The 24,240-nt window shown below is 42.6% G+C and overlaps 1 protein-coding gene across 1 annotated transcript in view; it reads right to left on the reverse strand.

Moving 5' to 3' along the window:
- col28a2a (collagen, type XXVIII, alpha 2a) overlaps positions 1 to 24,240 on the reverse strand; it is a 117,384-nt gene that overhangs the window by 89,025 nt on the left and 4,119 nt on the right. Inside the window, exons 3-9 of the mRNA XM_068036274.1 lie at positions 17,114 to 17,134; positions 13,605 to 13,664; positions 8,255 to 8,308; positions 8,085 to 8,129; positions 5,856 to 5,882; positions 3,896 to 3,940; positions 3,642 to 3,686 (exon numbers count right to left, since the gene is read on the reverse strand). Of these exons, the coding sequence (XP_067892375.1) occupies positions 3,642 to 3,686; positions 3,896 to 3,940; positions 5,856 to 5,882; positions 8,085 to 8,129; positions 8,255 to 8,308; positions 13,605 to 13,664; positions 17,114 to 17,134 (297 nt within the window). The remainder of the gene's footprint in view (positions 1 to 3,641; positions 3,687 to 3,895; positions 3,941 to 5,855; positions 5,883 to 8,084; positions 8,130 to 8,254; positions 8,309 to 13,604; positions 13,665 to 17,113; positions 17,135 to 24,240) is intronic.

Below are 24,240 nucleotides of genomic sequence, written 5' to 3' on the forward strand. Positions count from 1 at the left end.
TGTACAGAAGCCTCCTCCAACCCTACTTTATCTAACCAGATCAACATCTCTTATTCTTTTCTTCCCAAGTTTATTTAGCTTCCCCTTAAATGCATCTGTGCTATCCACCTCAACCAGTTCTTGTGGTAGCAAATTTTACACTCTGTCTACTCCATGGGTAAAGAAGTTTCTCCTGTATTCCATATTGGATTTATTAGTGACGATCTTGTATTTATGGACCCTGGTTACAGTCTCCCCTACAGCTGGAAACATTTTCTCTACATCTTCCCTATCAAACCCTTTCATCAACACAAAGACCTCTATTAGGTCACCCCTCAGCCTTCTCTTATACTATAAAAAGGATATGGGGCATTGGCGAAGGTGCAAAAAAGATTTGCAAGGATAATGCAAGAACTGAGAGGTTAGAACTGTCAAGAAAGACTGAATAGGCTGGGGCTCTTTTTTCGAGAAAAGAGAAGGCTAAGGGCTTGTGGAGGAGTCCAAAGCTAGAGGCCATAAGTATAAGAAAGTTGCAAATAAATTCAATAGGGAATCTCAGGAGAAAGTTCTTTACCCGAAGAGTGGTAAGAATGTGGGCCATGCTTTCACAAGGAGTAGTTGAGGCAAACAGCGTAGATGCATTTAAGGGGAAGCTTAATAAGCACAAGAAAGGAAGAGAAGGGTATACTGATAAGGTTAGATAAAGAGTGGTGAGGAGCATAAATCCTGGCATAGACCAGTTGGGCCAAATGGCCTGGCTCTGTGCTATAGACTCAATGCAGAATGTCAAGGCATGAGCCGCTAGGTTCAGTGATGTAGTGGTGGAGAACCGGAAGGAGCAGATGAGGGCAGAAAGATGTCTAAACAGCAAGCCTGGAGAGCGTTGAAATAGTAAACACCTAGACCATCATTGCAAGGACGTGGGCTGAATTTTTGTGCAGGCGTCGGGACTCCGAAGTCGGGAAGATAGGTCCCCAGTCTATGCATGGCTTCAGCATGCCCACTGGAGCAACTTTACATGAGGCAGCCTCCTAATTGGCAGCCTCTGGATTCGCCGTCTAATTAAGGAGCAGGGAAGTGGGAGGCCCAATAGTTGGGCCCACAACAATGTCCAGACGGCAGCCCCACTGGGAGAGGTGAGCCCTGCTAGAGAAAAGAGTGCTGGGGGTGGGGAAGAGGCCTCAAAATGGAGGTGCTCACGAAGGCTTCCCTCTTTAGTAGTGAAGAAGATGACAAAGTACTGTCAGCAGCCTAAGGGCAGAGGGTTGATGCTTCCAGAAGAGTGCCTTTGACAACTGCTGGACCCCTGTGAGCATTGCAGCCCCCTGATGCAGCCAATTAATTCAGCCACCCATGGCCCAATGACCTCTGGGTGAGTGGCCGCCTCCACAGTGCTGCTGGGCTCCCAACACAGTGGGGAGGGAGGGCCCAGGCGATGCCAGGAAAGTTGCGGTGCTGGGGGAAAATGGCCTTTGATTGGGTCCTTAACTGGCTTCATTGCCTGCCCACCTCCATGGAGCCGGCTACAGATTCCTGTGGCAGCCTGTCCAGGGAAAGTAGCCTGGACGCAGTACAGCATCAGGGAACTGTTCCGCTGGATTTTCCGGCTTTTGAGGGCTCCTCCCAACAAACACGTCTCCATGGGGCAGAGAAAATTCAGCCCCATGAATTCAGTGCCACAAGAGGTTCAACAAATTGGCCAGGTCAGCAAGAGTGAGATTATTGTCTTACTGTCTCTATCTCTCTCCATTAGGCCTTGTCACAACTGATTTTGCCCTTCCCCAGCACTCCAAACATGTCTCTCAGAACTTCACATGTCTCTCTATTCAATCACATCATCTTTCCTCCTGTTACAATCACACACTCACCTGCTGCTGCCCTTATTACAGGCACAAACCAGTCTGTGTTCAATTGATCACAACTGAAAGACCTTTCACTCTTCTGCTAACTGCATTCACATTTCTCACTGAAGCCATTCTCTTGCATATGATTACCTCCCTCTCATTCTCCCAACTGCGCCACCTCAGCATGCAATATGTACATAGTCAAACACTTTACAAAATTCACACACTAACTTTCTTCAACTCTTTTTGCAAGACATGCTGGCACATAAGAAGGAACGGATTAGGATAGGGAGGAGGGGGGGACCTTGCAATCTCCATCCTGGCCCTCATGCAGCTGAGAGGTCAGGTTGCTGAATTAATCGGCAGCATCAGGGGGACGCAATGCTCAGAGCAGTCCGGGAGTGGCCAAAGGCATTCTTCTGGAGGTGTCAATCCTCCACCTTGAGGCCTTCCATGCTCATCATTGGTGAAGACCATAATGGGACTGTCTATGATGGCAAGACTAGAGGCAAGGCTCAGCAGGATTCCTGTCTTTTTATTTTACCTTCTCTGTTTCCTCCAGCAATCGTACATACAGGCAGTGTGGCATCCCTGTGCTGCCTAGCACTGCCAGCATCTGCTGCTGCCTATCTTTTTTCTGTCATGCTGATACTTATCCCTTTTCTCTAGGCACGTCCTATCACTTGGACCCTGCAAGAGAAGTCTTAGGAGGAGTCAACCACCCACTCCATCACTACCAAGCATAGAAATCAGCAGTCTTGTTGGGATAGATAGTGAGCTAGCAGGGGAAGCACAAGGTGATTCACAGAGCACAACAGAGCAGGAGCTAATTTAAAGGACAGTTCAAGAGATAGCTCGCCAGAGGACAAGCCCGGGTCCTAGCTCTATTGTGGAGGATAGAGATGTCAACTTCAGAGTCCCATCCTTCCAAAGGAAACTGCTTGATATGCACCAGAAATTATTGGCGATATCGGACAGCCTGCCTAGCAGTTGCCACAGCATTTCTGAGAATATTGAGGAGTGTAATTCCAGCATGTGTGGCATTCTGGCAAGTGGCAGTCAGATCCTCTTCACATGGTATTGTGTCACCAACTCTTGCAGTTTTGATCAAAGCTCAAAGTGGTGTCATTCCTGCTCTGGGATCTACCATATCTGCCGACTTCGCAATATTAGCATGATCATTTCTTCATGTCGGTTTTCTATGCCATTCATAATCAATTAGCAAAAGGTGTATTTTAAGTGACAAGGTGCTTTTTTCTCTTCTGTTCTCAAGGCACTGACTTAGGTCTAAATACAGTTCCATGGTCTCTGACTGTCCTCAGAGTCAACGGTCTCTGACTGTCCTCAGAGTCCGCGGTCTCGGACTGTCCTCAGAGTCCGCGGTCTCGGACTGTCCTCAGAGTCCGCGGTCTCGGACTGTCCTCAGAGTCCGCGGTCTCGGACTGTCCTCTGATTCCATTGGTCCTGGGTGGTACCCCACCCAGGCAGTTGTTCTTTCTGTGTGAACCTAGCTGTTGAATGGCTACAGACTACTGAGAGTGAGTGCATCACTGCCAACCCGATGCTTTCATCACATAATGCTCACACATTCATTTAGCAGTAAGAGATATTGAATAATTAAACTTGCTTAGGATTTAAGCATCCAACTGCTTGAACTACTGAGTTGTCCCCACACCACTAAGCTATTATTCTGAACATTTCATATGCTATAACACAGTATGAGCTATTCCCATGGTACTAAGGTTTTTAATTGTCAGCATGTAACCTTTATAATATAGACTAAGATACAATCAATAATTTGTTTTAACTTTTTTTTACCTGTATTCCTCTCAGTCCCCTTGGGCCTACTGGGCCTTCTGGGCCCTGTAAAAACAAGATAAAACATTGGAACTGCAGCACGGGCATAGAGGTTTATTCCATAGTTACTTAAAAGTGAATAAATTTGTGAGGCTGCTTCAATTAACTGTGAAATGTGTAAGTAATATTTAATCTTTTTCCACAACATTTTTATGTTGTGCTGTAAATAATTTTAACAATCTAGCTAAAAACAAAAGAGCAAAAAGGGTACATACCCTATCACCTTTTGTTCCTGGAAGCCCACACTCGCCTTGTTCACCCTTAGAATTAAAAAAACAAAGTTAGAATTTAAAGTATTTGTTACTAAAGCAATATAGGATAATTAAATTATCCAGATTTCCTTTAGCGATTGCAGAATCATTTTTTTTTTATAAAATGCATTGCTCTCCTAATACATATGAGATCACAAGCTAATTATGAATGAGGAAAGCCATTAAGCTCATTTTAATACATCCATCCAAAAAGATTCCAAAATACCCCCCGCCCCATTATACCACCGAGTTGTTTCTTAAGTGATTCCAAGGTTTTCACCTCCACTACCCTTCCTGGAAGCCCATACGGAGTGTTGATACTTTGTAGGAAAAAGAATTTCCCAATATTAAGAATAAGGATACTTTTTGCTAATTTGAATGCATGTACCATTATTATACTCCCACAATTTAATTTAAAGTAACATTTTGAATTTGCCTTTTCCATTCCATTTACTATCATTTTTGCCACTTTTCCAGACTGAAAATCCCAATGTTTCCTTGTATCTCAGACCTCTGATAGTCTCGTATCTCTTCTCTGCACTGCCTCCAGATCTTAAATGTCTCTCTTGCTTCTTGGTGACCAGAACTGAACACAGTATTTGAGGTATGGTTCAATCAGAGCACTCTAAATTTTGATTATTACCTTCTCTAACTTATAATCGGGCCTAATTTTAACTCTGTGTAAGTGGATGGGTTTCAAATGAGTTAAAATCGGGTCCATATTCTACACTTTTGGCTATGTAGTTGATTTGTTGATTCCTGCTCTGCATTGTTTGGACATGTGCATCACCAAGCCTACTAAAATTTCTAGATTTCTTTAAGTTCCATTCTTAGCTATTTCAACACACGCTATGGAAAATGTGTGTTACCAATTTTTCCATCCAATATTCAACACTAGTCAGCATTAACTTTCATCTGTCACTGTTCTACCCATGTACATTATGCATCCAACTCATTCTGCAGTTTATGAGCTGCCTCTTTCAATTCCACCGCCCCATCTCCATCGGTATTATCTGCAAATTTGACCACTTTGCAATGAGTTTTTGAATCCAGATCATTTATGTAAAATCAAAACTGCAGCAGTACCAACAAACAGCCCTGAGCCATTCCAATCTGTACTTTCCCCCACCTCAACATGACTCCTCTAATGGATAGTTGTTCTTTCCTACTCCAGACAGTTACTTATCCATTCCCACAGTTTACTCTGAATCCCCAAAACTGAGTTTAATTTCATGTCGAACTTGACCAAAAGTCTTCTGGAACTCAAGGTATACCACATCACAGGACTTTCCATAGTCCACTTTGATTGTTACTTCCTCAGAAAGTAAATACATTTTTCAGATTGATCTTCCTTTAGATTAAAACTGCCATAGTGAATTTCTTGAAAGAACACTCTATTTTACTAAAATTAATATTTTAATAAATATATAATGTGAGGCTAATAGGAGAAAAATTGGAATATTCTTATAAGGGGTCATGACAATATTTATTTCCTATCATAAATAGATGCATGTTGTTGCATTGACTAACGTTCATTTCAATTAAGGGGTGAACTTTGACATAGGTGGGATAGCAAAAAAATCACATTTGCTGACCGTTATACAACACACCCGATAACTGACTATCAGGTGGGGCAGATAATGGGCAACCAATGCAAAACCGTCTGCTTTACGTTCCCATTCTTATCCAATTTCATCTCCAAATTGTACTGAAGAAAACGTTGGTTAATTTTTAATCACCATACTTTATTTTAATCAGATAACTTAATAAATCTTCAGACTTCGGAAGCATAAATTTAATGTCACATAATTGCTATTTCCGGATTTATCTTGATCTCTTACTTTATTCAATGCTATTGCTGCTTTGCATTATGGGCCTAGGACATTCAGCTTTCTCAAAACAGTCCTTCAATCATTCTACATACCTGTTCACCTTTGTAACCAGCTCTTCCCTAGAATTGAAAATAAAGTAAAAACTTCAGCAATTTAGATATTTACCAACAAAAACACTGCTATCAGTAAAGTTAAAAAAAGCATTAGGTTATGAAAACAGATTCATTAATCAAGTGTAGCCACCAAGGGTAAGCAAGGTGTTAGGAAAAAGCAGGTTAACTTATAGTCATGAAGTTTTACAGCACAGAAACAGGCCCTTCGGCTCAACACACCTGCCCTGACCATCAAGCACCCGTCCTAACTAATCCCATTTCTCCGCACTTGGCCCGTAGCCTTGTATGTTATGGCTTTTCAAGTGCTCATCTAAATACATTGTAATGTCATGAGTGTTCCTGCCTCTACCACCCCTTCAGGCAGTGTGCTCCAGATTCCAACCACCCTCTGGGTGAAAAAATTCCTCCTCAACTCCCCTCTAAACCTCCTGCCCCTTACCTTAAATCTATGCCCCCTAGTTATTAACCTCTCCGCTAAGGGAAAAAGTTTCTTCTTATCTATCCTATCTATGCCCCTCATAATTTTGTATACCTCAATTATGTCCCCCCTCAGCCTTCTCCGCTCCAAGGAAAACAACCCCAGCCTATCGAGATAAAAGCAAAATACTGCGGATGCTGGAAATCTGAAACAAAAACAAGAAATGCTGGATTCACTCAGCAGGTCTGGCAGCATCTGTGCTGCCAGATGCAGCCTATCGAGTCTGTTTTCACAACTGAAATGCTCCAGCCCAGGCAACATCCTGGTGAATCTCCTCTGCACCCTCTCCATTGCAATCACATCCTTCCTATAGTGTGGCAACCTGTTCACTTTGGACTTTTTGTAATAATATAGAATGTGAATTGATGTCACGCTTTGTTATGCTAGACTTTAGAGTCATATCATAGCAGGTAAATTTATTTGGTACTGACTTATTCAATCAGGTGGTGATTATTGGCATGATCAAGTCGGGGCAAAAAGGCCAGACGCAATCTCATGTTCTAGTGTGGCGACCGGATTGGGGGAATGTTTGAAAGTGGGCAGCAAGAAAGGGAGGCTCTGGTATCAAAGGTAGGCTGCATTACACAGACGAGAAAACATCAATGTTCAGAGGTCTTCTGATGCCCCTTGCAGCAGTCACTGAGGAATTCTCTGAATCATGATGTTCTTTTCCATATAGTTCTGCTTCCAGTGAAGCTATGGCTACCTCCCTAGCAATGTCACAGTTCAGACATATTAGTCTGCCAAAATTTTGCAGGACACAGCACGAGACAACTATGCATGACGCACGATCTGAAGTTTATTGCAGAGCCCCTCCCAGCCTTTCTAGGCAGTGAAAGCTTCCTTTAAGGTCTGCTAATGTTCAGGCCACTTGTGTTGGGGCTATTACCCACAGTAGCATGGGTAGGCTTTGCTACCCACAAGCCGTCTGTTGACATGATTTTATTCCTTGAAGATGTCATAGAACTGCATCATGGCAACTTCCAGCATATTTTGCAAAGATGTGTAGGATTCTTTACATATTGTCACGCACAATCTGCACATTCAGCAAGTGGAAGCCCTTCCAGTTGATGGGATGAACAAAAATCGGGCAGAGTTGACAAAGGATAGACCATCTGTTCCATCAGATTATTATCCAGGTGTTTAAGGCAAAAATTATCCCAAAGTACTTGTTTTTCCATAAGTTTTCAAACAGTACCCCCACAATGTAATAGCTTCTTATATAATATTAATTTAGATTAGTAGAACCTTGCATGTAAGTTAATCAAATTGAACAAAAATTTATTGCAACATACATTTTGTATTACTGAAGCAAAGTTTTGGAAATCTTTTGTTCTAATTAATGACATTAAGGGTAATTATATGAATTTGCATTCCCAGTGTGGAGTTTTGATCGCCAGAAGTACGAATTTGTAAAATTTACCTTATGGATTACGATAATAACATATATTTTATTCCACATGTACTTTCAGACTTTCTCCAAGAAATGCAAATAACGCTGTAATTCAAATGAAGACAGAGTCGCTACACCCCAATCATTGACAGCTTTGTTATGACAGCACCTTTCTCTCTCTTATCCCTCATTCAAGCAGATTGTACAGATTTCTGAAGTGTCTTCTTTTGCGTGTTATTTGGGAGCAGCTTAATCCCGACCAGTTTATGTTCATGCTCACAAACTTGACAGAATGACACAGCGACGAGGTAATATTTTCAAACAGTATCAATTATACCTCCATTCCATCCCTTCCTGGAATTCCACTAAGGCCCGATTCTCCCTGTTAAACACAATTTAAAAAATATCAGCTAAAAAGTTGCTAGAAGCATATTATAATAAATGTAGTACAAAAAGGCAGATTGTCAATTTACTTCATTTAGTGCAATTAGTTAAATAGATCCCTACCTTTTGTCCTTTTAGACCTGGGGCACCATCATCACCGGGACGCCCTTTTTTCCCCTAAAAAATTAACATAAGCATTTTTAAAAAGTAGAAACCAATCATCCTGGCCAACTTTCAAAATTCCATGATTCAGTTACGAAAATGATAAATTTTCTATTTATCATGACTAATGTCACTTAATAAATATAGGTTAATGAACTGTGCATGTGAATGACCAACACTACGAGACATATTTATTATTAATATTGTACAATTTACTATTGAGTGAGATATATCACCGCCCAGCAACCATGTGTCAGCAACACATGCATAAACTCCGGGAAAGAAAGAATAAATTTGTGTACAGATTTAATCAGCACATGTTTGCTTTAACCTATGACTCAGAAAGACCATTATCAACAATTTATAACAGTTTACCATTCCATTAATAACTAAAGTTCATCATATTTTATCACGAAAACCTATAATTCAACTAGTATCACCTTTGGTAGGAAATATTCTTAAATAATGCCAGGCCCATTTTTATGTTGGTTAGGTGGAAACAGCCTGTCTTTCACAGCAGTGTCTGGTGGGAACCTATAATGTATATCCAATAGTCTAATACGATGGAATTGCCCAGTCCCGTGTGGCCTGTGTTTCCCTACTAGCACATCACACTTCTCAAGATGAAGTGATAATTAATAAGAAAATAATTTACAAACACCCGGGTTAAGTTGTAAATGTTGTCTTATAGCAGTTAGAAGTTTTTTCTGGCCATTAAACAGATGACATTCTAATTGTAAAATACTTCAAATTACATGTGAGAGAATTTCAGGAATCTCACTGTCAAACACCTGTTTTACAGCACTGCAGCTGCCTTTTTCCTCAAACAGCAGTTAACTTGATAGTATTGAATGATTTGGAACAGAATCATTGGTATTTACTATTCAAAGCAAATGCAAGTCTCAACTTGAGTCCTTTGTATTACTGCCAGCAAACAGCTTCCACGCTGATTAGTGAAATATAATATAAACTGAGTAAAGTAGCACTTGCCATTATTCAGATCAATGAAACAAGCTACAGAAGGTTTTTCAGCATTATCCTTGCATATACTTCTTAGCTAAAATTAGCAAACAGTGGAAATATAAATTTGAATGTGTTAAAATAATGCACAGGGAATATCATTATCAACAGAAAATATTTAATGGCATTTTTTGAACTGTTGAACAACATTTTCAAAGGGAGCCTGGCTGGTGAAGACAGAATACTTGAGAATTTTGATTAAAATCTGATGAAGCATTTTAAGTTACTGAGATGATTTATTACTTTTTACAGGAACCTAAAAGGGCACACGACCTGTCCACTTTGAAAGAAATCCAGTCTTTGATGAACAGAAGACACTTGTAAGGTCTGGAAAAATAGAGCAGTGTTTCTTTCAAGTTATAAAGCGATAAATCACTTTTTACAAACGAAATGTGTGTAAAGGGAATACCAGGGTCATACCATGTATAGTATGTGGTAGGGTAAAGTAATGTAATGCTGGCGCAGTGTGCTGTGGCACAGTGTGGTATAAAACAGGGTGGCACAAAATAATGTGCCACAGACTGGTAAAAGGCATTCTGGCACAGGGTGATACAATGCATTGTGTCACAGAATGGATTGATGTCCTCCATCAGTGACCAGTACAAAATTCTATTTGTGACAGGGAGGTACGATATGCTGCGTCACATGGTGTATAATATGCTGTGTCACAGGATGTACAGCATACTGTGTCACAAAGTGATCAATATGCTGTGTTAGAGGATCAACCAATGTACCATGTAACAAGATGGTAGAATGTGCTGTCACAGGGCTGCACAGTATGCTTTGCTACAGGCTGATACAATGCACTGTTACAGGGTGATACAATATGCTGTGTCACAAAGTGATCAATGTGCCATGTCACAGGTTGGTACAATGCACTGTGACAGGGTGACACAATGTGCTATGTCATAGGCTGGTACAGCATGCTATGTAGCAAGCTAGTTGAGGCTGGGGAATGGAATGGGTCAGGTGGAGAATTTTATTTTTATTCTTTTATGGGATGTGGGCATCATTTGGCAAGGCCAGCATTTGTTGCCCATCCCTAATTGCCCTTGATAACTGAGTGGCTTGCTGGGTGGTGGGTTTGGAGTCACGTATAGGCCAGACAAGGATAGCAGATTTCCTTCCCTAAAGGGCATTAGTGAACGAGATGGGTTTTTACGACAATCAATGATAGTTTCATGGCACCATTACTGAGACTAGCTTTCAATTCCAGATATTTTTAATTAATTAGTTAATTGAATTTAAATTTAAAGCTGCTGTAATTTGAACCTGTGTCACCAGACTGGAGTTCTGGATTATTAGCTTAGTGACACCACTAAACCACCATTTCCCCACACAGCTGGGGAGCATCTTGGGAATAGTGATCAGAGTATCGTTAAGGTTTAGATGAGTTATGGAGAAGGACATGGAGCATTCTAGAATAAAAATACTTAACTGGAGGAGAGCTAATTTCAGTGAACTGAGCAGGGATCTGGCCTAGGTAAACTGGAGTCAAAGACGGGCAGGCAGAAATGTAACGGTGAAATGGGCAACCTATAAAGAGGAAATGATTCGGGTACAGACAAGGCATTCCCACAAGGGGGAAAGGGAAGGAAATCAAAGCCAGAAATAGAGAGTAGGATGAAGCAGTAAAAGGGTCTTATGACTAATGTCAGCTTGTTAATACAAGGGAGAATCAGCCTGAATCTAAAAATTATAGAGGAGAAGTAGAAAAGGAAATGAGAGGAAGGACATAATTGCTCTGAAGAGAATACAGAGGAGATTTACAAGAATGTTGCCAGGCTTGAAAGTTGCAGATATGAGGAAAGATTGGATAGGCTAGGGTTGTTTTCCTTAGAACAGAGGAGGCTGATGGGTGATTTAATTGATGTGTACAAAATTATGAGGGGCCGAGACAGAGTAGACAAGAAGGGCCTGTTTCCCCTAGTGGAGAGGTCAATTACCAGGAGGCACAGATTTAAGGTGAGTGGTGGAAGGAACAGAGGGGACATGAAGAAAACCTTTTTCACCCAGTGAGTGTCTGGAATTCACTGCCAGGAACAGTGATGGAGGCAGAAACCCTCAACTCATTTAAAAGGTATCTGGACATACACCTGAAGTGCTGTAAGCTGCAAGGCTACTGACCAGGTGCTGGAAGGTGAGATTAGATTGGGCGGCTAGTTTTTTTTCAGCCGGTGCAGACACGATGGGCTGAATGGCCTCCTTCTGTGCCGTAACTTTTCTATAGTTCTAAGAGCCAGTACGACAATAGATTGTCTAACATAAAAGGGAATCCAAAGGTCTCTATAGGCATGTTAACAGAAAAGGGTTGTTAGAGGAGCAGTGGTGCCCATTAGGGACCACAATGGATGTTTGTTGGTGGAATAAGAAGACATGGCTGAGGTACTAAATGAGTACATTGCATTGGTGTTTACCAAAGAAGAGGACTTTACCAAAGTTTTGGTAAACAAGGAGTTAACTGGGATATGGAATGAGATGAAAATAAAGAGCAGGTACTAGAAAGACTGGCAGTACAGTAGATGTCACCCAATCCGAAAGTGATGCACACTAGGTTGCTGAGGGAAGTAAGGGTAGAAATTGCAGAGGTGCTGGCCACAATCTTCAAATCCAACTTAGATACAAGGGAGGTGCCAAACTACTCGAGAATTGTCATTGTTACACTCTTGATCAAAAAGGGGAGAAGGATAAACCTGGCAATTACAGGCCAGTCAGTTTAATATCAGTGGTGGGAAAGCTTATAGAAACAATACTCCAGGAGAAAATTGACAGTCACTTGGACAAGCAAGGCCTAATAAAGAATTTGTTCATGATTTGTTGAAGGAAAATCTTTGAAGGTGACAGGACAGGTTAACAAAGCAGTTAATAAAACATGTGGGATCCTAGGCTTTATAAATAGAACAGGGGAAAATTTTAACCTCCAAAAAATGGGTAGGTTTGGGGCGGATGGAAGGTTAAAGTGTTAAAAATCTGAATCCCGACCTCAATGTAACCACTTCCAGTTTTAATGGAGGCAGGATGGGGCAGGGTGGGGGGTGGTGGGGGGTAGTGGGGGGGCATGGGCAGGCAGCCAACCTGCTCCCAGGAGGCAGGTGGCAATTTAAATATTATGATGAGGCTGTGTGCCTCATATTTATCCACTATTTCCAATAATTTAACTCTGGACAGCTGAGTTTCCCAGCTCTTGGGAAACTTAGCAGCTACAGGAAGTTGAAGACTGCTGAATCCAGGAGGTAAATGCCTCGCCTCACCAAGCCTCCATGATTGGACACCTCGCCAACCCCTCCGATCTCCCCAACTTCAAACCCCGCCACCCCCCCCAGGCCTCCAACGTGTTTCTCCCCCTCTCCTCCACCGCCCCCACCAACTCCAATAAGATGGTGGACACAAATTCAATAGTAGCCTTCAAAAGGGAGTTGGATAAATATTGAAGGAGAAGAAATTGCAGGGATATGGGGCAAGAGAGGGGGAAATGGGACTAACTGGGTTGTTCTTTGAAAAAGTCAGCACAGACTTGATTGGCTGAATGGTCATGATTCTATAATATGCTGTCACAGGGTGGTACAATATGATCTCTCACAGGTTGGTAAACTATTGGTGGTAGGGCAGGTCATTTTGCCTGCCATTATGATAAATTCTATATCTCGGCCTGGTTATCTTTTGGAAGGAAGCGAAGAGATGGAGCTGATGGGAGTCAAATGACCTTCTCCTAATAATGCTCACCATGCTGAATTTACAATTTTTGCTGTACTAGCCAGGTGAAGAACTGATCCTTTATGTCAGCGATGACACCAACTGTTCCAAAGGTGGACATGGTTTAGTCATGGCATTAAAGTATTACAAAGGTTCTCTAACTTGCACCAACAAAATAAATGTAGGCTCTGCCTAATGGAAAAATGCAAATACACAAATGCAAAAGAAATTTGGAAGCAATTTCCATGTCAAAATTGCAAGAAATGAATGGTGGAAATCTTATTCGTGAAAACGTAATATTGGAGAATATATAGGAAAACAAATAACTGGTGTGTACATGGGGACACCATAACAACTGAAGGCTTAAAATACGAATGTAAAATAATTTTCTTAATTCCTTCCTTTTCAATGCTTTTTCTCAATGGATTGAAAATATTTTCTGTATGAACAGGATTCAGGCTATATATAATCCTGTAATATCCCTCCATGCACAGCACCTCATGGCCCTTGCTTTCTTGCTATTAATGCCAAATCTATAAAATTAACCTCAGATTGAGTTAGCAGAGGTAATAAATGTTATTCAAAACAAGAAACTTACAGAAGAACCAGGTGGACCTCTTTCTCCTTTTTCACAAATACATTTTGGTGTTTTTGGGCACTGAAATAAATAAAAATTATTAGAAACATATATCTACCCACACACATTGCTAGCTAGTAAGCAAAACAGTATGCAATGACAATATAAATTACTTTTGCAATTACTTTTGCTGCTAGGTTATTTTAAAACACAAGGTTAAAGGCTTGAAGCAGGGGTGCCCAATATTTTCACGTGGGGGGGGACCACATTACAATTTTTGTCTTAACATGGGGGGCCGGTGGGACAATTTCGGAAAGATAAAGGCATTAAAATTTATCTTACTATTAATCAAAACAACAACAAAGGTGCATTTTTGTGAAGAAGCTTTAAATGAGAAGACTAATTTATTGACTTACAATGTTGGACACTGATTTAGTGAGATACCTGGCATTCTTTTGCTTGCTCAAGAAGTCAATGTTTGCCTGAACACTTCTTGTAGCGATGCGGGGTATTCCGGATAAATGTCCATTGTCAGGAGTGATCTTGACCGTTCTCTAGCCCACTTCTCTCTCGGTGTCTGTCTGTCTCTCTCTTTCTGTGTGTCGCTCTCTCCCCCTCCCTCTCGGTGTCGTCCCACTCTGTGTCATTTCCCCCCCCCCCTCTGTGCCAACCCCCCCCGTTTCGCACCCCCCCCCCACTGTGTTGTCCCCCCGTGTCGTCTCCCCCTCTATGTCGCCCCCCCATCGTCCCCCTTGCTCTCTGCCCCTTTCTCTCTCTCTGCCCCCTCTCTCTCTCCCTGTCCCTCTCTCTCTCCCGCTCTTTTTTCCTCACTTGTCCCTCTCTCTCCCCGTCCTCTCTCTCTTCCCTCTCCCTCTCTCTCTTCCCTCTCTATCCCTCCCTCTCCCCTTCCCCCTCTCTCTCTCTTCCCCCCTTCCTTCTCTCTCCCTCTCCCCTTCCCTCTCTCTCTCTCTTCCCCCCTTCCTTCTCTCTTCCTCCCTCTCTCTTCCTTCTCTCTCCCTCCCCTTCTCTATCCCCCTCTCTTTTGCCCCCCTTTCCCTCCCCCTCTCTCTATCTCCCCCGCTTCTCGCCCCGTCTCTCTCTCTCTCCCCGTCTCTCTCTCTCTCTCTCTCCCCCCCCGTCTCTCTCTCTCTCTCTGACAGGTGCAGAGAGCGGGAACTCTCAGCTTTGTGATTGGTCCATTTTTTTTTAAATCGCAGCTGTCAGTTTCACAGCTGACAGGTGTTTAGAGCAGGGTGGCACAATGGCGCAGTGGTTAGCACTGCAGCCTCACAGCTCCAAGGACCCGGGTTCGATTCTGGGCACTGCGTGTGCGGAGTTTGCAAGTTCTCCCTGTGACTGCGTGGGTTTTCGCCGGGTGCTCCGGTTTCCTCCCACAGCCAAAGACTTGCAGGTTGATAGGTAAATTGGCCATTGTAAATTGCCCCCAGTGTAAGTAGGTGATAGGGAATATGGGATTACTGCAGGGTTAGTATAAATGTGTGGTTGTTGGTCGGCACAGACTCGAAGGGCCTGTTTCAGTGCTGTATCTCTAAATAAATAAAAAAACAGCGCTTCCAATTTGGACAAGTTTGTGGTTTTCCGGTGGTCTTTAAAAAAAAAAAAATTGGAACCTGCTGGAAAACCCTGAACTTGTCCGAAGTTAAACTCCGTCTCTGTTCTGAACACCTGTCAGCTTCAAAACTGATGGCTACGATTAAAAAAAAACATCTAGTTGAGAAAAGAAGCCAATGGGACATTTCTCATCCCTGAAATTACTAGTCACGCACCTCAAAATCTTTACCACGGACACTGGTGTCCGTGTTCGGACACATTGCCGATCCCTAATTGTTCGGACTGTTCAATATAAAACCGGGGCCATGATAATAGGGGTATATAAAGATTTGGTCGACTGAAGTACTGTGGAGAGGCACAAGCAGAGGGATATTAATCAGGTATTTAAAATAATTAGGGACATCAATAACACACGAGTGTTTGAGGTGATGAGGCCAGATAGAACTAGAGGCCACAAAAATTGAGACAGTACGGCTGGATGTTCAGAACTTTTATTTTTCTGAGAGGGTGATCACCCTGTAGATCAGGATTCCAGAAGTGGTAGTGAGGACTGATTTCTTACAGACTTTCAAGAAGACTGATATATGTAAGTCACTTGGATATTGGAATACAGAGTAAAATTTCAAAATTTGCCAATGATACTAAAATTGGAAGTGTGGCAGACAGTGAGGATGATACCAATTGATTGCAACAGGACCTAGATAGGCTAGCAGAATGGGCAGATGGAATTTAATACAGAGAAGTGTGAGGTGATGCATTTTGGCAGAAGGGATAGCGAGAGGCAATATAAATTTAATGGCACAGTTCTAAAATGTGGGGCAGAGGGTGGTTCATGCGCATCAACCTGTGAAGGTGGCAGGACATACTGAGAGTGTAATTAGAAAAGTGTATGGCATCTTTGGCTTCATAAATAGAGATATTGAGTACAAAAGTAGGGATATTATGCTGAACCTTTATAAAGCACTGGTTAGGCCACAACTAGAGTACTGTATCCAATTCTGGTCACCACACTTTAGGAAGGATGTGAGGACCCTTGAGAGGATGCAGAGGTGGGGTTTTAGCTATAAGGTTAGATTGGAGAAGCTGGGGTTGTTCTCCTTGAAGCAAAGGAGATTGAGGGGATTTGACAGAGGTGTACAGGATTATGACAGATTTAGATAAGGTAGACAAAAAGAAGCTATTCCCATCAGCTGATGGTAAAAGGATTCAAGGACACAGATTTAAGGTTTTTGGTAAGAAATGCAGGGAGAATGTGAGGAAGAACTTTTTTTAACACTGTGATTGGTAATGACCTGGAACTCACTGCCTACAAGGGTTGTGGAAGTGGAGACGATGAATGGTTTCAAAAGGAAATTGGATGGGCACTTGAGGAAAATAAACTTGCAGGGCTACAGGGTTAGAGCAGGGGAAAGAGACTGAATGAATTGCTCTACAGAGAATCAGCATGGATTGGATGGGCCAAATGGCTCCTTCTGTGCCATAGTGACTCCATGACTCTAAGACATTAGACACAATTTTGGAGAACTACAAGATCACATCAAAAGGTAAGATTTTGCATAATAACCAACACTTTGGACCTCCTGGTTTACCCTGATCGCCCTTGAGGAATCAGAAAGAAACTCTGATAGTGAATTTCTTAATTGGACATGGGTCTTCTATTCTTTGCTTCTTCCAGGAGGTGAGGGTGCAGGTAGAAGGTAGGTATGAGGGATATAGGGATGCGTACAATAAGAAGTGGGGCTAGCTTTATGACCATTTCTCATCCTGAGAATAACATGTACCATAAGATAAGCCCGCTCATTCTACAGTCCTTGCATTACTATCTCAATCATGTGAAAAGTTGATAACAATTGAATGATCAACTTCTATCAAGAGAATATTATATATAACATTTCCCTGTGACATCTACAGTATCTAAAAATTACAAATTAATTTTTTGGGGAAATAAATGTACTTACCCCTTCATCAGCCAACTCTGCCTGAAAAGATAAAGTAAAAAAACAATTTCTTCAATGGAATTGCAATATAGAACATCACTACCAGATTCCACACTCCCAGTGGAATCAAGGCTATAGCACTCCTGCTGGGAGCACGGGATCGGGAAGTTTACCTTTAAAAAACTACATTTGCTATTTCATTACTTTTGGCACTGTATTTACCTGAATGATACATTTAATACAAAGTAATTTAAAGCTGGCAGAGTGGCAAGCTACACTGACTGTGTGCTGCGACACCAATGTATGATTCCATGAAGTGTAATGAGGCAGATTTAATTCACTGACATTGCTTCATTCTTGATATAAGCTCTGCTGCACAGCCATAGCCTGGGAGCAGCCTATCTGAACAGAACCCACAAAGGACTTTGGAGAAAAAATGCTTGCACTTAATTTGGGTGCAGTTGGGAAAATTTTTGACTTTAGGTGGTTGTGTAAAATGGACAATATCAATTCAGCCACCCTTTATACATTTCTCCCAATTTCAAAGAGATGTATAATGGGCGGCTGAATCGATATTGTCCATTTTACAGCATTACACAAAATTATTTGTTTAAGTAACTAAAAGATTCTAGAGCAAACATATTATTCTCCCTCCGATTTTCTCCACTTATCCCTCCTCTGCTGAAGATAGTTTATCGTGGGTAAGTTTATTGTGGTTAAGGATTTCTGCTCAGCTCCTTGCCAAACTGACCATTTTTCATCTGAGAGGCTGAACAATAAGTGGCAACAGGCTATTCAACAATGAGGACCATCATAACTGCACTTTACCATGCTTTCTCAACTAGTAATCAAATACAGATACTGCAAGAAGAGGATCGGGTTAGAGGTTGGGGCGGAATTTAATGGGGCCTGAGAGAGAGGGTTGGGAGGTGGGGAGGAGCTATAAAATGGTGAGGGAAGGCGAGGGGTGGAGTGCCCGTCACCTTCCCGATGCCATGGAATTCTATCAGCAGCAGGGAGGGTTGAGGATGGCTTTCTGGCCCAGAGGCTAATTGAGGCCCTTAAGAGGCCAGTTAAGGTAAATTTATAAAATATAAAAAGGTAAAAATATTCTGCTTTTCTATTTTCCTGCTGAAGTGAATATCTTCATATTTCTCCATATTATATTCCATTTGCCACATTTGCCATATTCTTGCCCACTCACTTAACTTCACTGTATTCCTTTGCAGCCTCTTTGTGTCATCCTCACAGCTTACTTTCCACCTAACTTTTTATCAGCAGCAAAGTTGGATACATTACACTCAATCCCCTCATATAAGTCTTTGATACAGATTTAAATAGCTGAGGCCCAAATACTGATGCTTGTGGTACCCCACTAGTTAAAGCCTGTCAACCTGAAAATGACCTCTTTACTCCTACTTTCTGTTTTCTGTCTGCCAACCAATCCTCAATCCATGCTAATATGTTACCACCAATCCCATAAGCCTTAATTTTGTGTAATAACCTCTTGTGTGGCACCTTATCGAATGCTTTTTGAAAATCCAAGTATATTACATTTAGTTAACTTTAGTCAAACATGATTTACTTTCTTAAATCCGTGTTGACTCCGTCAAATCATATTCTGATTTTCTAAGTCCTTGCTACCATGTCCCTAATAATAAATTCGAGCATTTTCCCTACTACTGGTGTCAGGTGAACTAGCCTATAGTTCCCTATTTTTTCTCTCCCTCCTTTCTTGGATAGCGGGTTTATATTTGCTACCTTTCCATCCATGGGGACTTTTCTAAAATCTAGGGAAATCTTAAGATGAAAACAATGCATCTACTATCTCTGTAGCCATCTCTCTTATAACATTATGATGTAGGCCATCAGGTCCATGGGATTTTTCGGCTTTTAGTCCCATTCATTTCTCCAGTATACTTTCTTTGTTAATACAAATTTTTTTAAGTTCCTTATTCCCATTAGACCTTTCGTTCCCCACTATTTCCAGAATGTGTTTTGGGTCTTTTATCGTGAAGACAGATACAAATTATTTGTCTAATATCTCTGCCATTTCCTTATTCCTCATTATAATTTCACTTGTCTCTGCCGCTAATGGGCTCACATTAACATTTGCTAATCTCTCCCTTTCTACATACCTATAGAAGCTTTTACAACCTGTTTTTATGTCTCTTGCTTGTTTATTCTCAGATTGTATTTTCTCCCTCTTTATCAATTTCTTGATCATCCTTTGTTGAATTCTCAAATTCTCCCAATTCCCAGGCTTACTACTCTTTTTAGCAACATTAGAAGCCTCTTCCTTTAATCTAATAGTAGCTTTAACTTCTCTTGTTAGCCACAGTTGGACAACTTTTCCAGTGTGGTATTTATTCCTTAAGGCAATGTATATACATTGTGACTTATGAGTTATACCTTTAAATGTTTGCCATTGCTTATCTACTGTCATATCTTTTACTCTAGTTTCCCAATCTACCTTAGCCAGCTCATCCCCCATACCTATGTAGATTGCTTGGTTCAGATTTTAAGACTCCAGTTTCATACTAAACTCACTCTCATACACAATATAAATTCTATCATATTATGATTACTCTATCCCAGGGGCCCCTTTACTGCAAGGTTATTAATTAATCCCGTCTCTGTACAACACTAGCTCTAAAATAGCCTGTTCGCCATTTGATTCCTTGACATACTGAAGTAGAAAACTATCTTGAATACATTCCATGAACTCGTCCTCCCAACGATTACAGCAAATTTGGTTTGCCAAGTCCCCCATGACTACTGTATTACTCTTGTTACATTCACCTATTTCCTCATTTATACTCTGCCAGGCACGACAACTACTTGGAGCCTATACACTACTCCAACCAGTGTTTTCTGCCCCATGTTGTTTTTAGCTCCATCCAAACTGATTCTAGATCTTGATTTACCAATCTAAGAACCTTTCTCTCTACTTTATATCATGTTATCAGGATACCCACCCACTGCCCCCACCTCTTCCATTTTATCTATCTCTTCTAAAAGTCCTTGGTCACTCTGCAACCTCATCTCCATAATGGCTATTAGATCAAAACCATTTATTTCTGTGATATTTATTCATCAATATTTATTATTGTGAATGCTTTGTGCATTTAGATGTAATGGGCTGAATTTTATAGAGTCCTCGACGTCAGGAACGGTGGCGGGGGGGGCATGAAGATTGCTCCGCATGAGGCCCGCCACCGACCCCGACAGGGCCCATCCCGATCTCAACGGCGAGGCCTTGTGTTGGCCCCCCTGCCACTTGGCGACAGGACTCACATTACAATATGCAGATAGGCAATTACCATTCATTAACATGCAGGCCGCTGCGATTCAGGCAGCAGGTTGAGCTCTTCATCCTGGCATCGACGCGCCTTTGGATCGTTCTGGGAAACGAGGCGCGACTCCTGTGGGGAGGGGGAAGGATGTACTTTTCTCAGTGCGTGAGTGGGGGAGCAGGGTCAAACTCTTTGGATTGGTTGGGGAGATTGAGGGAAGGGTTTGAGGGTTAGAGTTTATGAACTTTGAGTGGGGGGCGGGGCGGAAGGTCACATAGTCAAGTATTTTGCGGGGTGAGTGGGCAAGGAATTAAATAGAAGGCTATTGGGGGGGGGGGTCAGAGAGGGGATGGAAAGATTTTTTTAAAATTATTTTTAATACTTTTAAATGCAATTTGCCTTTACGATTTGAAACGGTCATTTGGGGCTCTAAGCCCTTTAAAAATGACGGCAATGCCCCGTTGCCAGGGATGGCTCGTCCGCCTCCTCCACAGCGTTGGGATGGGGGGAGGGGGGTGGTGGCCCAACCCAGGCATGCTAATGAGCCGCCGCGTTTAGGATTGCGGTGGCTCCAAAACGTGCAGCCCGAGTGTGCGGGCCGCCATTTTTCTCTCCCCCTCCCAATTTTGGCGGTGGGCCTATAGAATCCAGCCCAATGACTTTAGCTTTAACTTTTTCTATGTTTCCCTGATGTCAACTTAGTCACTAATGCCCTATTACCTTTGTTAAGCTCTCTGTTCCTTCCTGACCCACTCTGCTTATTTTTACCCAAATCGCTACTCTGCTCTACAGCCTTGATTTTTCTCTTACTGCTTTTACATTTACCCTTTCCTGAAACCTCCTACCCCCTCCACCCTTCATTAGTTTAAAGCCCTAGCTACTGCACCAGTCATTTAATTCGCCAGGACACTGGTCCCAGCCCAGTTTAAGTGGAGCCCGTCCCAAAGGAACAGCTCCCTGTTTTCCCAGAACTGGTGCCAGTGACCCATGAATCAAAATTCCTGCCTACCACACCACTCTTACAGCCACACATCTAACATTATAATCTGTATACTCCAACGCCAATTTGTACATGGTTCAGGTAACAAGCTAGAGATTATTACCGATGAGGTCCTGCTTTTTAATTTGAACTCTAGCTCCTCAAACTCTCTCTGCAGAACCGCATCCCTAGTTCGACCTATGGAGTTGGTTCCTATGTGCAACACAACAATTAGATTCTCCCCCCCCAGCCCCCCACCCCCCAACCACTCCAATTGTTCTCCAACTGAGAAGAGATTTCTCTAACCCCGGGACCAGGCAGGCAACACAACCTTTGGAACTCCTGGTCGCAGGTGCAGAGAACACTATCTATCTCCCTGACTATACTGTCCCCTACCACCACTGCATTCATTTTCACTCCCCCCACTTGGAAGGCCCCGTACCATGGTACTGTGCTCAGTTTGCTCATCCACCCTGAAGACTTCTCCCTCATTCAGACAGCAAGAACCTTGTATCTGTTGGATAAGGGAAAAGGCTGGGGCTCCTCCAGCACTGCACCTGGCTTGTAGTCACACCTGGCCATCCCTGACCACTAACCAGACCTGTACCACGACCTAACCTAAGGGGCATGACTGTTTCCTGAATTAAAGTGTCCAGGTAACTCTTCCTCTCCCTCTCCCTGATGCCCAGCAATGCCTGCACCTCGGACACCAGCTGGACAACTTTCGACAGAATTTCAGGTTATCTATGGAAATGATACAGTAAATGTTGGGAGTATCAAAGTTAAGTAAAAAGTGATATGAGGAATCTCTGAAAACATTCACAAAATGAACAAAACAGTAAAATGTAAGAGATCCAGAAAGATTTGTAAGTGCCAAGTAAATGTGTGAATGAGAGCATAAATAAGTGTAAATATCTGTCTGAAAGTATGGCCACAATTTTAAAATCATGTACCCAGCAAGAACAGATGTACTTTCCACTCGATGGTCTGAACATTAAGTGTGTAGACGAGGTGTGCTTGGGAACATTTTTATGACTCTTCAGGCATGAGTACAGATCTTTCTGTGCATCAGTGCGATGGTCCAAAACTCAAGAGATCATTTTAACCTAATGCGCCTGACAGAAAACTGATGGGATCGTGTCAAACATCAGTTTCACACCCTATTTCACTTTCTTTTGAAGTCAATGGAGAGTAAAATCAGAGGAATGTAAAACTGACGATCAACTCGATGCTTATCCCTTTAGTGTAAGTCTGCAAATAATGTTCAAATGATTGTGTCTGCTTTATTGTAAGTATAGATGTGTGACCCTCGGGTGCATTTACACTACAACTGTAGTGAGGATGCATATGGTTTCCTTTCACAGAGGTGTTACATTTATAGGGATACATTTTATGAAGCTTCATGCCATAGGCAGGGCCTTGTGCAGAGTCAGTGTATATTAAAAAAAGCGTGCATAACCACATTGGTGGTGTGAGACTTCTATAGGTATGATTATGCACATATGTGTGAAGATATGAGTGAGAGTGTATAGATGCGCAGTTCCAGACATGGCTTTGTTCCTACAGGTGTGAATGCATGAGTGTGCATATTGTGAATATGTGCAGGCCTCCAGGTGTCTGAAGTTGTGAGTATGACAATCAGTCCCAATAAATGCGAGTACTGATAGTGTGTGAACATGTAAATGTGTGTGTTGCAGTGTGTTCCTGTAAGGGTGTGTGTGGATGCAGGTGTCTGAATAAGAGAGGATGTACGAATAGGAGTGTGCTAATGTAGAGAAGTGAATATGAAGGATTTATTCTGTGAGTGTGAATCTGTGCACGTGGAGGTACAAATGTGTGTTCCTGTGAGTGTGAATGTGCTTATGTGCAAGTGGTTGTTAATATGGAAGTGAGTGAGTGTGTTTCCATGAGCGTTGACTTAGGGTGAGTATGTATTCCTGTGAGTGCGAAGGTGTTGATGTGGGGTGAGTGCATGTTAGTCTTGAGTATGTGTCACTGTCAGTGTGAATGTGGGAGTGGGTGTGTGTCACTGTGAGTGTGAATGTGGTGATGTGGGGGGTGGATGTGTGTCACTGTGAGTGTGAATCTGTTGATGTGGGAGAGGGTGTGTATTCCTTTGTGACTTTGTGTTAGTCTTGATTATGTGTCACTGTGGGCTGGATTTTGTGGAGGAGGCGAGGCTCCCAGCGTCGGGCCAATGAGGCAGGTTCAGCCTTTATGTGCCCTCTACATATGATACTCCATTGTTCCAGAGGCGGTTACCGGCGCTGGGGTCTCCGTCCCTTTAAAGATGGGGATCCTGCAACGGGAGCTGCCAGTCAATCAGAGGGCCAGCAGCTCAGCAGTATTGACAGCACCACCTGGTGTGGTGGCTACTGTCAGTACTGCAGGCGTGTTGGACCCAGGCACAGCGCTGGAACCCAGGACCTCGGGTAAGTGAGGCTGGATTGCCGGGGCCAGTCTGGAAGGCCCCAGTGAGGTGGAATCGGCGTGAAGTCTTGGCAGGGGGTGGGGGTGGTTCTATGAAGTTGTAGGTTTTGCCAGCGGGGTTCCTCTGTGGGCCATAGATTGCCCAAGAAGACGGGACACCCCACCCCATTAATAGGCCACTTAAGGGCCTCAATTGGCCCCTGGGTGGGAAGGCTGTCATTGGCCTACCCTGCTCCTAGGAAAGCCGTTTGGTCATGGGGAGGCATCGGGCTCTAAAACCCCGTCTTGGGGGGGCCATAAAGTTCAGCCCTGTGAGTGTGAATGTGTTGATGTGGGGGTGAGGGTGTGTTTCTGTGAGTGTGTGTTAGTGTGAGTAGCTGTAGTCTTCAGCCTGTGTTAGTCTTGAGTCTGTGTTAGTCTTGAGTTTGTGTTCCTGTGAGTGT

The sequence above is a fragment of the Heterodontus francisci genome, chromosome 7, assembly GCF_036365525.1.
Source record: "Heterodontus francisci isolate sHetFra1 chromosome 7, sHetFra1.hap1, whole genome shotgun sequence".
Lineage (NCBI taxonomy): Eukaryota > Metazoa > Chordata > Chondrichthyes > Heterodontiformes > Heterodontidae > Heterodontus > Heterodontus francisci.